Source organism: Glycine soja, chromosome 5 (genome assembly GCF_004193775.1).
Source record: "Glycine soja cultivar W05 chromosome 5, ASM419377v2, whole genome shotgun sequence".
Lineage (NCBI taxonomy): Eukaryota > Viridiplantae > Streptophyta > Magnoliopsida > Fabales > Fabaceae > Glycine > Glycine soja.
The window spans coordinates 41,149,249-41,163,793 of NC_041006.1; the positions used below are offsets into that span (position 1 = coordinate 41,149,249).

Genomic DNA, 14,545 nt, shown 5'->3' on the forward strand with positions numbered 1-14,545 from the left:
TCTCTTCGTAGGTAGAGAGAGAGAGAGAGAGAGAGAGAGAGAGAGGAAGGGAGCACTGAGGAACTCGCAGGCATATTAATATCAATGATGATCTTAGCATGGAGGTCATCATCACCCCTATTTCTGAGGAGGTATATCTCATCCTTCTTCCAAGGTTGGTTTTCATGGTAACCTCATGTTATCTATTTTAAATCACAACACTGAGGAAAAACAGCTCCCACTTCCCCTCTAATTTCCCCTCCTCATCAATTTGCATCCACAGATCACTATCACCACCTTCACCTCCACTTAATTTTATCCAATACCACACCTACCCTTATAACCTTCCCTATTCCACTTATCCTCCATTAAGGTAAGGTCGTCTGCCACTCTAATTTCAATTGCTTCACTTAGCAACTAGCTAGCAAAATATATATGCCCATAAGTTATAAGTCAAACATATATATAACACATAAAATTTCGTTTTCTTCCTTTCTTCAGTTTTTAACTAGAGGAGGGGTTCTATTGTGGGATATGATAATCAACCCTGATGCAAACACATCCCTTACAACATAATAAACGCAAAGTGTTGTTGTTGGGCCGGGACAGCGATTAACAAGAAGTGAAAGGGATAATTTCATCATGGCTCGACAATTGTGTGAAGAAAAGTCCAAGGACATGGCTTCATCAAGTCATGGGTTGTTCTACTCAGATGTATCATCCAATAACCCAACTATCCAACCCCATCTGATGAACCACATCCAAGGCTTTGTGACCGACCCGGACATGTTCAACCTCACCACAGGTATGGATATGATAGGGTTTTCAAAGAACCTTCAGCAACACAGCGAAAGCAACGGTGTCATGATGTGGAAAAGTTTCTTCGGCAAACCAGGTCAACTCGCGGGTTCTTCCTCTTCCAAAACGATGAACGGGTCTTGTAGCAATTTTTATAACCAGCATGCTGATGCGTATAATACTAATAAGCAAGACTTCACATCAGGGATTTCTGAGACAAGTAGCGAGAACTTAGTTGTCGGTGGTGCCCATGATTCTGCCCCGTGGCAAGAGAACAGGCTAATGGTTGATGATTCTTCCTTAAGGTGCGTGTTCCCTTGTGAAGGTAACCAAAGGCCCAGTCAAGGCCTTTCACTCTCTCTTAGTTCAACCAACCCTTTAAGTATTGGCTTGCAATCGTTTGAGCTAAGACAAACAAGCCATCATCAGCATCTTTCTGATTTTGTTTCAAGAGAGGGTTTTTTCGGAAAACCAGTCAATGCTCAACAGCAGCAACAACAAATGTTGCAAGATGGGTATTTGAGTCCTAGCAAAGGTGCAAATATTTATCAGGGACATTTTCTAATCAAGAACTCCAAGTTCTTGGTGCCTGCACAGGTCCTTCTGAACGAGTTTTGTAGCCTAGGGACAAAGGAAAATGATGTACTACCAAAGCAAAAGTGCTCTCAAAAGAACAAGCAGTGGGAAGAAGGTAATAGCGGTGGTGGTTCCTCAAAGAACCATTCTCTTAGCTCTCTAGAGTATGTGGAATTGCAGAAGAGAAAGACAAAGCTGCTCGCGATGCTGGAAGAGGTACATGTGTTTCTCGAATATTGTTAGTTTTGTTTGGCTTCATTTAAGAGTTTAATTTTTTGTACTTGCAAAGGAAATATCTCTTTTGTGTGATTGATTGTTCCACATAACATGGAAAAAGTGTGAGTAAAAACCATGCCTTTACTTCAAGTGAATTACCCGTCACAATCCATGTTCATAACTTTTCGTTGCTGTGGTTGATGGGATTGGGGTCTTTCCACTTTGATTCCTGAACTAATTAAGCAGTGGGTGCGGGGCCTTTTCATCAATGCCACCTCGTGAGACAATTGAGCCTTTTTTATTTTATAAATTATCTTCACAATCAAAACTACTAATCTTTTTTGCCTTTTTACCCTTTCTTAGCAACTTTAATTTGTTTTTGTCTTCTTTAAATTCATATCTTGCATATAGACTCATTCAATTCTAAGGTGGCGGTAACTTTCAAAGCGAAAGTGAAATTTATATATTACTTTTGTTTAACATATTGATGTTGGGAAGGTTGATAGAAGATACAAACACTACCGTAACCAAATGAAGGCTGTGGTGTCCTCCTTTGAAGCAGTGGCGGGTAATGGTGCAGCCACTGTTTACTCGGCTCTGGCTTTGAAAGCCATGTCAAGACATTTTAGGTGTTTGAAGGATGGAATTATGGATGAAATTGAAGCCACAAGAAAAGGCATGGGAGAGAAAGACCACGTAGCGGCAGTACCCGGCACAACAAGGGGCGAAACACCAAGGCTTAGAATCGTTGACCAATCGCTGAGACAACAAAGGGCCTTTCAGCAAATTAGCATCATGGAAACCCATCCTTGGAGACCCCAACGTGGCCTTCCCGAACGTTCCGTTTCTGTTCTTCGAGCTTGGCTTTTTGAGCACTTTCTCCATCCGTACGTAATTCTTCTCCTCATCTTATTTGCCGTAATTCATTGCTAACTAACTATTATCTCGGTTCTATCCCTACATAACTTGTTTCTTATAATCAGGGAGGAAGATAATAACATATATATAAAAGTTAAAAGTAAAAGTAAGCTACAAAATAGATTTTGCTAAGGAATCAATGTTCTCTCCAAATCAATAGATGAGAACAAGTATTGGCAGTTGATGGTAGAATGCCCATCAATCATTCACGCTTGAGAAAACTACATTATTAATTTTGGTAGCTTCTGTGCATCACCATTGAGATTCCATCTTCTGGTATTTTGTCACATTATTTTCAATCATTTTTTCTTATAATGTTTTCCTTTTGCCTCTTTCTCTCAACTACTACGTGGGGCCCCTTTCTCCACTAGAGTTATATATATCTGGAATCATTAATGAATTAGTAATTCCTAGGTGCCATGGAAGGACAGATGTATGTATTTTTAATTAATTAATATATTTGGGGTGAAAATGAAATCTTTGCAGGTACCCAAGCGATGTTGATAAACATATCCTAGCCCGCCAAGCCGGTCTCTCCAGACGTCAGGCACGTGTATATATAATTTTAATTAATTAATGTGAATATTAAGAGAACTAAATAAATGGTTGTTATTACATGCACTCAAGAGTAGATTGTACGTACGTGTTGAATTTGGAAGCAGGTTTCGAATTGGTTTATTAACGCGAGGGTGAGGCTATGGAAGCCGATGGTGGAGGAAATGTATCTGGAAGAAGAGAAGGAGCAAGAAAACGACGTAGCATCATCGGATATTAATGTTCCCGAAGAGGATGAGAAGCCAACGCAGGAGGCTCCACTCCTTCGAATTGACTCAGAGTGCATGTCGTCTATCGTCAACGACGTCACAAAGAGCGGCAAAACCATCCAAAACGACAACCAAATGGACGCATTCGGGTCGGTGGAGCTTGACTTTTCGTCCTACACGCATGCGCACCATTCTTCCGGCGTGTCGTTGACGCTGGGGTTACAGCAGCACGGTGAAAGCGGGGTAAGTTTAGCGTTCCTGCCAGCGGCAACACAGAGCTCGATGTTTTACCCACGGGATCAGATTCAAGAGTGTCAAACAGTTCAGTACTCTCTTTTGGATGCCGAAGGACAAAACATGCCGTTTAGGAATGTCATGGGGACACACTTGCTTCATGATTTGGTATGATATATCGCAAAGTTTATTGAGTTCAATCATGGAGGACGTGGATTTAATTAGGTGTCACGTAAGTAGAAAGTTTAGTTTTTAATTTTAATATATATAGTGCATAGTTATATATATATATTAATGCTTCCATATAGAAATTTAAGCTACACTTGTAGTTAATTACATAATATATACACTTCCTAGTTTCAACATGCATTCATGCCTCCTCTATTTTGGAATTTAAATCTTCAACTGATCGATGCAAGATTATATATAATTATATACAGATTTCTTTTTTTTTCCTTTCTGTACGGTTGTTGTTACACTTAAATTTTCTAAAATTAATTTTCGTGTTACTGGAAGAAAGTCGTATACCTTTTTTTTATGAAGCTACATGATCTGTTTTGTTGATGGGGTTAAGTTTCCATGTTCTGTTGAAACATCGGGAAAATAAATAGTAAATTGTTTTTTTGGGATTGAAGATATTTGTATGTAGTTTATTGACGAAAAGAAAGGAATATTGTAAAAAAGACAATAAATCATTTTCGCTGCACAGTCTTTGGTTGGATGAACAAGACTTGGAAAAATAAATATCGAAGATAATATGGTGGTTTATGGTCCCCTATTCACTTCTTCGTGAAGACGTACAATTTCTCGTGCCAATAAGAATTGGTTGCTTTATGATTGGTTGGTTCACCGGTGCCCCTTCTTTTTTTGCCATTAAAATGATATCTTTACAACAGTGTTGGAGGCACTAGGGTTTTTTAAGATGAGATGTAACATGCATGCTCTTTAATGAACGCAACTTGTGTTAAAAGGTTGATAAACAAAATCGCACAAACGAGAGATCATACGTATTTACATCGTATATGCCATAAATCACTCGTGTATATTTATATTTTTAATCAATAAGAGAAAATGAAATACAATTCTTTTTTTATATTAAGAAATAGAGTTCTTTAATTGATAATGTGAACCGATATGTATCTAATAGTTATATCAATTTTTTTATCCTGTATACTACTGCAAGTTAAAAGTATAATTTTTTTTATCAAAATAAAAAATAATTTAATATCAATTTTAAGTAAAAAATTATTTAAGTATATATATATATATATATATATATATATATTATTCTTTAATCTGTACACCCAATTAATAGAATAAAAACATATAATTATATTGAGAATAAAAGTATTCTATGAACGTCTAACCAATGCAATCTTGTTCCATGCAAATATAAGACCCTATTTCTAAGATGCAAAATTTATAAGTTCAAACTTCTACTCGGATGTGATTTTTCATGCCAACTAGCTTTGTGAAACTTATCCAAATATGCTTATTTGAATAAAATTTTCAATAAATATTTATGGCTAGGAAAGGTAAAATAAATTATTTTTTCATAAATTATAATTAAATAATTCAATTAAAATTTTATAGAAATTCTATCATCTAATTTTATTATAATTAAGCTAGTATCATGTAGAAGTTGATTTTAATTCATAAAAAAATTAATTCATCTTTCTTTTTATCTTCTTCTTTTATAATGTGTTTATTTAATTTTAAAAAATAATGTAAACAAGACCTAAATGTGACTGTCTCATTTGCTGAAAATTTGAATAACGATTTGCTACTTTGTGGGAAATTAATATCTCTACAAGAACATTAATGAGTGCAGCATTTATTTAATAAATAATAGTTTATCGTTATTTTATTTTTTTTACGTTAATTGTATCGATACATTATAGGATTATACAACATATTCCCATGGATTTGGACTGCAGGGGGTGGGCCAGTGGCATGTTTAGTTACATGGTTTTGTGGCTGGGGGATATGTTTCTTGTTTTACTCTGTAATTGCAGGACAGAATGCTGCATATCTCTTTTATTCTGTTTATTCTCATTATCAGCTTGGGCATGTATGTCTCATACTCATGTTGATTTTCAATAATATTATTTTCCCTAATAAAAAAACAAAAAACAAAACATATTCTTATTGCTTCAGTTCATAGACCCTATATCCATTGATGATTTGCTTAAGAAAATGGGAATGGTAAAAACAAATGGATTCATATGGACAATAAATTTAGACATGAATCACACAATAATATACCTCATTGATTTTATATAATACATATCGTCAAAATATGCTTTACCTCCTTTAATTATTTGTGCAATTTATCCAGTAAAATTTATCGATGAACCTTAAAGAGTTAAATCCCTTTCCAGTTAAATGCTTTTAAAATACTATATGGTGGTATTTTGCATGCAAAGTTATAAATTTCTCATATGTTCAATCTCAATCGTTCATCGAATTGAAGGACATATTCAGCCCTCAGACACTCACTCAATTTCAATTACTGCAGAGGGCCACCCTTGTTTTTCTTGTCTCTGATATTGTTTGTCAATGTTAGAAAATACATATTTTTCACATTCTACAATATCAAGACTCTCTCGTTCTGTACATTGGTTGCACAGTTTGGGTTGATTTTTGTATTAACTTTCTAAGAAAACTTCTTTGAATGTTTTCAGGTTCAATTATATACAATTAAAAATACAATCAAAATCTGCAGTGGTTGAGATTTGCCAAGAGATTCTGATTTTAGACAAGAAATTTGGTTGTTGGAAGATAATAGCATTAAATATGGAACTTACAAGTCACAAGCTTGTCGACGAATTTGTCTACCATTTAGACATCTTCTGTTCTTCAGTAATAAGGCGTGGTTACCTTAGATTTACAATTAATTACGGTGCGACTTTATTTGATAAAATTGTGTCTTTTTTTCATCAACATAACCATATTCTAGTGCTCAATAACAGAGACAAGATCCAAAATAGTTTGTTCTTCGTAGTGTCAACCACATGGGATGTGATTCAAATGTTTTGTAAGAAATTCGAGCAAGGGTGGTTATTGATCAAAAGTTCTTTCCCTGTCGCGTCAACCACTCCGACAAGCATTTAAACATTGACCCTCGTTTGAATGAGAAATTTCAGAATTTTAAAAATTTGAAAATGTATATATATTAAATTACATCAATTCAATCACTTTCGTTTCTAAAATAATTTGTTTGGATGTTTAGTTGCGAAATTATTTAGAATTTGATGCCTAAAAAACTTTCGCTCATGGACACCATCACATGTTCAAAATATTGTACAAAATGAAAAGTTCATAAACTTCTCAGATATCTACATTCTCTCATCTCTACCACCTAATAGATATAATTTAGTTGATAACTTATATTGAATTTATTGAAAAAGACTCGAGTTTGATTTCATGAGCATAATACATCCTTTAAAAATGAAGAAACAAATGAGCTTTTAAATGTGACTAAACCATGAATTTAACATTAGTCTCATATCTGACCCAAATTCAAATAACACCTATTTAACTGATACCGGTTGCAACATTGGTTTCTTTGTTTCCTCTCTCGTGTTGTGTCCACGGGTGGAGCTTCTAAGGGACAGAGGGGGAGCCATAGCCCCCCAATTTTTTGGAATATATATATATATATAGAGAGAGAGAGAGGTATGTTTCACTATATATAGAGAGAGAGAGAGAGGTATGTTTCACTAGATGGTGATGGAAGCTAGTCTTAATACCTTTGAGGAAAACGGGATGTACGATTTAACGTCGTGATACTTGTGTGGTTGGTTCATGAGTGTTGATTGGTCTAAATGACTATTTTCATTTCATATTTGTTTAGTAGGTTCGTCAATGATGATGTGTGAGACTATAGGTGAGTGATTCAATAACTTTTATATATGTTCATGCATGGGTATGTGGGCTTCTCTCTGATGCTATGTTATGTATAGTGTGTGTATATACTATAGTACCTATATATATAATGAAAGAGTACATTTTGTGAAGGAATATTTTATTGGAGAGTGAAAAAAAATCATTTAATTATATATTAATGGTGTGAATTTAATGTTATATGATTACTTAAAAAATTTATGTTTTTAATTTTTTTTACAAAATCATGTGTGTTTTAGTTTTGATTTTATATATATAATAAAATTCAATGATCAATAATTATTATCCTCACCTTAATTTGATTAGTATTTATTTATTTGATCTTTTTTTAAGTAAATCATCAATCCCCTTTCTTAAGTGTTATTCTTTCTCTAAACAACTTTAAAATAATAAAATTATATAAGTAGTTTTTTCTCTAAAAAAAATTGACCAATTAAATAAATAGCTCCAAAAGTATAGAATATCTATTAACTTAATCCTTGCATCAATAATATTTTACTAACTTTTAGGGATTAATTTGAAGAATTTTTTAATACTTGATGAAGTATTTAGTATTATTGTTAATACTCGAGAGATTACATAATTTGTTTATTTTAAACACTATAGACTATTTAAAAAAGAGTAATACTTTAGGAATGAAGTTAACATTTTATTCTTTTTTTTTTGGTCGACCAATATATATATATATATATATATATATATATATATATATATATATATATATATATACCAGAAGTATTAATGCGGAAATACAGTAAGAGGACCAATTGATTATCTCCTATTTTATCCCAAAAGAAAGGGAAAAAAATTAAAGAAGCTATAACCAAGTGTATGTCCATCCAGTAACCAACCAAACAGTAGCTAATATCACCCCAACGAAAAATAAAACAATGAAGAGAAATTAGCACATCACGGTTTTTTGTCGTTGTCAAAATTCCAAGCCACCATCAAAATCCATTTCCCTTAATAATCATCACATGACTTTGGTCATTTGCAGCACCTCCTTCCCTCGATATCCCTTCACAATAAACTTCCCTGCAAGCACATAATAGAATTATGCATCTACGTAAGCCATGATGACGAGAAGCTTTTCACCTTTGCTGATAGCCACCTCCAAGATCTTAACTTGGCCATCTCAGAAATTTTCTCCACATCTACAGATTCATTGTTAAAAATAATTGCATTTCTGAGTAGCCAAATCACTTTTTTTTTCCTTCTTGATTCTCAGCTTCTCACGCAACAACAAATCTTTTGAGCAAAACAATTTGGTAAAACAAGTGCGCAATGTATACATTTTTTTCTTCGTTAAATTTAGATTTGTTATGCAGTGTTATGTGTTGTCATTTTCTTTATTTTTTTAATTTTGATTTAACTTTGGCATGTTCTGTTGAAGTACTTAGTAAATGGTAAGTTATTTTAAGATTTTTTTTTTCAAAAACTCAAATTTTTTAAGAAATTGACCTGAAATCATAATAGTCAAATTTTATTTTAGGCTCCCCAATATTTTTGTTCAAGCTCCATCACTCACTGTGTCAACATCGTGTAACAGAGCCTCAGCCACATAGCAGACATCGTCATGGGAAATTTAGTTCATTGCATCGTACGTGTTACCAACTGTTTGATCATTGGGTTTTGACACCATGCTAAGTTATCGAGTGTGGGCCCAATTAATAAGATAGTGTGAATAAGCTAGTTTACATTTAAACTTAATTCGGAGGTGCCATATTGGCTAAAAAATAAAAGGACTTGCTATACTCTCTCAAGCACTTTTAACTTGATATTCTCTATTTTCTGAATGCGACACTTTTAATTCTTCAACGTAAGTTTTGTTGTAGTGACTGCGTGATGATTTATAAAAGTTTTAACTCAATCATCCAAACAAGTTATTATTTGGAGATAAAACATGTTGGATGCTCTAAAAAAAATTCCTTTCAAATTACTTCATCCAAAGACTAAATGAGTTTTAAAAACATCAATAAATTTTGCAGGGTAAATTGTATCTTTCTAAAATTTTGGTGAACACAAAGAAAGTCTAGGTCAATATACATAAAGTTGAATGGGATAAACTATAATTCAGCCTTTTAGTGTGTTCCACTTCTTTATACAATTCTTTTAACGAGGTGGGTTGACGTGTTCACGTCTGTGTTATTACTCAAATATTCTATATAGATATTTACCCAGAATAGACGAAATGAAACATATGTCAAGCAGGGAAAAGGGTGAGAGAGGAAAAATACAATGATTTGAAATTCGTAAGGTACGTGATATCAAATATTTGTGTATATTTGAAATAACTGTTCCGGAAACTGATCACTTCATGGGAATCACGCTACATGAATTATTTGGGTATCTGATATATATCTCCACGCTTGGGTGTTGGCCGTTAGGTCTATCCAATTCACAATTAATACTTTTTTTATAGGACCAACTAGTAATATTATATATATATATATATATATATATATATATATATATATATATATATAAAAGCACGATAATGCTCGACTATGGTTATGTATTAAGTTAGCCAAAATAGTTAAGCAGTAGAAAATATGTAAAATCTGACAAATGATAATGACTCATGGTGATTTTTTTTATCCATGTTGATATGTCACAATTATCTGAAAATTTATATAACATGAATTTGTGAATGTAACCAAACTAAGTGATATTTTTTAATCACACATCATATTTTAATTTCAATAAAAAGGTGGATTCAATGAGACACTAATTTTAATTTATTTATAAAAATAATTTAAACAAAAACTTAATTACTCTACAACTATATTTTCTTTTTAAAAAATAATAATCCCCCATCTAACCTGGAGAGCCCTATAGGTCGTCGCGTCTGTGGACTAGGCCTAGCTTCCCCCCATCTAACGCGGGCTGTAGTGGCTGAGTGATGAGGCCTAGTGCTTCCAAGTTCCAACTTTGGATTAGGGAACTGCTTGGGCCCCCAGCATTTTTGCTGGTACACCCAGCAGTTTTTCAAAATTCCAATAGTTTCCTTATGGGAATTTTTGGTTACAAATAGTATATTAGTTTTTTTATTTTTTCAGCACCTTTTTTTCTCCATAAAATCGCACTTCCTTAGTGTAATTTACTTCCGTTAGCGTTCTTTTGTCAGTGTTTGTTGTCTTTGGTGGTGCAAGTGTGTTATTTACAAATATACAGCGAAATTTGGTGATTTTTCGTTACCGGAGAAGAAAAAATGCATATTAAAAAAAATAAAAAATATACGAATTGACAATTCATATGTTTTGATTTTTTTTTTAAATTATAATTTTTTATACATTATTTTATTTACAAAATTTGATAATTAAACAAATTTGATATTTAACTGGATGTTGTATTTAGATGTTTATTACAATAATTAATAGTTAAATAAATTTGATATTTAATTGAATGATGTATTTGGATGTTTATTACAATGATTGAAAATTAAACAAATATGATATCTAATTGAATGATGTATTTAGATGTTTATTACAACAATTGATAATTAAATAAATTTGGTTTTTTTTACATATGTAAATTTTTATTAAACCTATGATTTTTATTTACAATTTATATATGTAAGCAAATTAATTATCACAAAATTTATTATGTAAATTTATATGTGCATTAAATTTACATTAAAAATTTTAGTATTATATATAAGAATATTAATTATTTTATAACATAATTAATCTATTAACTCAATCGGTTAAAGTCCACAATCCGTATTGGATTTATGAAAGGACAAAATCAACATTTCACACATTATGTTGGGTGTACCAGCTAGATGCCTGTAGCAGTTCCCTTTGGATGATGAGGCGTTTTATAACATTAAAGTGGGTTCTAAAGAATGTGGGCCGCTGCTTCTTGCATCCCATAAATTTCAAATTGCACCCCCATAATTTTAATATCCCAAATTTACCCTCTTAGTTCTCCCCATTACACTGTACCTCTGTTAACCTATACACTTTACTTCCGCCCCATCAGTTATTTTGTTCTAAGTAGCTGTAGGAGTAGAAGGCAAGGAGTCAACTGTCATCCCTTTTGAGAATTTACTATTTGAGGTATCATAGTTTTTCTTTTTCTATCCGCTTATATTTATGGAATGATGAATCCGTAATAGACAAAATTGTTGTGCCCTTGCAGAATAGGAAATCCAGAATTCATATTGTTTTCAGAAAAACTGCATCCGGAATTATATTTAATTTTGGAATAGTAAATCCGGAATGCACAAAATCATACTTAGGGATCATATGATCCAGAATAGTCTAACAGAGAATCACCACCAATCTAGAACACTAAATCTGAATGAAAAAAAGAATTGCGGAATAGATAATCCGGATTACATTTCCCCAATTATCTCTTATGGATTAATTAACCAGAGTTATGGTTACGAAAAGTCAAGGGCGGCAAGCAACTTAACCATGCAGCTTCATATATCACTTTGCTTCTAACTCCGGGGTATGGGTTTAAAGAGATTTGACAATTGAAATTCATAGAAGATTATCTCTTACAGTAGGCAAGAAGAAAAAAGGTGCGGTGAAGATGGGAATTCATAAACAAATTAATTAGAGCATGAACTAATGCACTTGTAATATATTACTTTTTAAAAGTTTAGACAAAAGTAAGTTAAATATAACTTATTTTATGTTTGGATACTGTAAAAGTATTTTTGTTAAAATGAAGCTTGTTTGGATGATTTAGATGGAAAATACTGATCATATAATTATTAAATTAGACATCAAGTATGAATAGAATTTAAAATATAATACTACGATTCATTTCATTATTTTTTTAAGTATACTTAAATTGATAATATATTATTACATCTTGTTAAAAATTGTTGGCGTATTATAAAATAAAAAACATCAAGTTTGCAAAAAAAAAAATTATTAAAATATGTACATATAAAAATACATTTTTAATTTTGGCCGGTGAAGAACAGTTATGGGTTTAGTGCTGGTTGTTGAGGGGTAATTGTTGAATTTTTTTAAAAAGAATCTTACTTCTCTAACCGATCCAGCCAACCTTGATGAAAAAGTAACCCACAATTACTTCCAATTGAATATCCATTTGTGCATAATTCATGTTCATTTGAACCCTCATTTACAATTTTCAAACATTACATTATTCCGTTCGATATAACTTCAATGATCGTTTAAAGACTGAAACGGAAACACATCCTAAGAAACAACCATCATCTTGTGTGGTTTTCAAGTGTGGTGTGGTAAAGGCTGGTCATGGGACTCTTTTGAAAGTACGATGTTATTGGGTCCATGATTAAAAGGGACATATTTTTTTTAAAATATATTTTTGTAATAAAATTTTAATATTATTTCATATTGTTTTACAGTTAAATTGAAGTTGTCATTTTATTTTATGTATTCTTTTTTATTCACATTAAAATGTGATATGTAATTAAAAAATATCACTCATTTAATTAGTTTTTCTAATGTGTTCCAGTCATAATTTCATATTGAATTAATTTTTAACTATCTAGGGTATATCATGACTTAATGTTGTGTATAAAAAAAATCATGATGTAATGAATCTATGATAAAATATACTTAAAATATTTATTTTTTAACAAAATAAGAAACTAAAAAAAAATTATAATGAAAATAAAACTAAAATTAGTTTTTTTAAAATATATGTAAGATTTAATATGAAATGATATTTTTTTAATGATAGACAATAATGATAGAGTTAGAAATTTTTTTTGAGGGACCAAACATGAAAAATAAATTAATATTTAAAAAAATATATAAATGAATTAAAATTGTAAAAAAAGAGACAAGTTTCATGTGAATTTATCCATACTTGATAAAATTTGACAGAAGTATGACTGAGTTTTAAAAAAATACAATATTTGTCTCTTTACCATGCCTACCTTATAAATAGATATTTATGTGTTGTAATTTTTTCCAAAGATATAAATTGAAAGATTAGAGTAAATTAAATAAATAAAAATGTAATGTGTCTTTTTCAGATTAGTTAAAACTAGATTACATTTTTTTTAAATACTTAATTATAAGATTGTAAAAAAAATATAATTATAAGAGGACCTTATTTAATACTTGTCCTGAGTCCATAAAACTTGAGGATCAACCTTCGATGTGGTCTCTTTTGAGTGTGCTAAAACTAAAGGGGGAGAAAAGTTCCCTTTTAAAAGGATTTTTTTTAAATGTTATTTTCCTTTTTGCATTTGAAAATAACAATATTTCTTAAGTATTTATATTAAATTAAATACACATTTATTTTTTTAAGAAGCTAACTATTGGTACTTTTTGAAATCAGTAGTATCTTCACATTTTTTTTTAATTTAAATCCATACACACTCAAAAACCATTTTAAGCATTTATTCTGAAAAGGAAAAAAAAAGTTAATCAGCTGTTTAAGCAACCGCGGTGATGAAGTAGAGACAGCTCAAAGCTCAGGGCGTGAAGTGGGTGCCCATAGCCATAGGGGACAACTTTTAATACTTCAATCTTCAAGATTCTTTTGGCATTATTGTATTCATAAATTTTGGTGGAGTACACATTGCGTGTTTATTGCTTTTTTGTTTTATGGTTAAAAAATTATTTTCATTCTTTTTAAAAAGAATACATGTTTTGATAAAAACTATTAAATTAATTTTAATACACGTCTTAATTATATTCACACTTAAACACATGTTTCGACTTTCTATAAAAAAAATATTATTATAAATAATTTTAGTACACATTTTAATTACATTCAATATTTTAAAATTAATTATACTATATAAGCAGGCCTTTAATACCTGAAAGATTCCAACTCGTTGATAATGTATGGTTTTGATTCTTCATGTGACTCTACTACAGCTGTATTATAGAAGACAACAACACACCGTAGTGTGGAAGGCAAGGCAAGTAGATCTGGTAGCATCTTATTTTAGTAATCTGTAATTAGTGTAGTACTATTACAGAATCGGATACTCGTGTATAGAGATCTATGTGAGAAAAAAAAATAAAAATAATGACAAAAATCATTAATTACTGATACAAGATTTTGAACTTATTTCTGTATTTTTTATTACTATTAAACACTTGACGAGATGATAAATAAAACTCCAAAGTCCAATCTTAGTCATGCATGTAATAAACAACTAATCTACTAGTAAGTAAGCAACAAATAAG

General features: G+C 31.4%; 1 protein-coding gene across 3 annotated transcripts; it reads left to right on the forward strand.

Moving 5' to 3' along the window:
• Positions 1 to 3,915, forward strand: LOC114413402 (homeobox protein BEL1 homolog). 3 transcript variants are annotated; one of them, XM_028377800.1, is made up of 5 exons: positions 1 to 154; positions 481 to 1,569; positions 2,068 to 2,456; positions 2,974 to 3,034; positions 3,150 to 3,915. In XM_028377800.1, the coding sequence occupies exons 2-5, from the start codon at positions 622 to 624 to the stop codon at positions 3,657 to 3,659; spliced, it is 1,908 nt and encodes a 635-aa protein (XP_028233601.1). In that variant the 5' UTR covers positions 1 to 154; positions 481 to 621; the 3' UTR covers positions 3,660 to 3,915. The 3 variants fall into 3 exon arrangements, with proteins under 3 accessions (XP_028233601.1, XP_028233600.1, XP_028233602.1); XM_028377799.1 differs by having other exon boundaries at positions 2 to 352; XM_028377801.1 differs by having other exon boundaries at positions 2 to 131.
• Positions 3,916 to 14,545: the final 10,630 nt, after the last annotated feature.

What these genes read in the sequence shown, in the direction of transcription:
- LOC114413402 (XM_028377800.1), top strand. Translation starts at nt 622, where the DNA reads ATGGCTCGACAATTGTGTGAAGAAAAGTCCAAGGACATGGCTTCATCA. An exon ending in TTTGAGCACTTTCTCCATCC is followed by an intron (nt 2,457 to 2,973) that starts GTACGTAATTCT and finishes AAATCTTTGCAG; the next exon opens with GTACCCAAGCGATGTTGATA. An exon ending in CCGGTCTCTCCAGACGTCAG is followed by an intron (nt 3,035 to 3,149) that starts GCACGTGTATAT and finishes ATTTGGAAGCAG; the next exon opens with GTTTCGAATTGGTTTATTAA.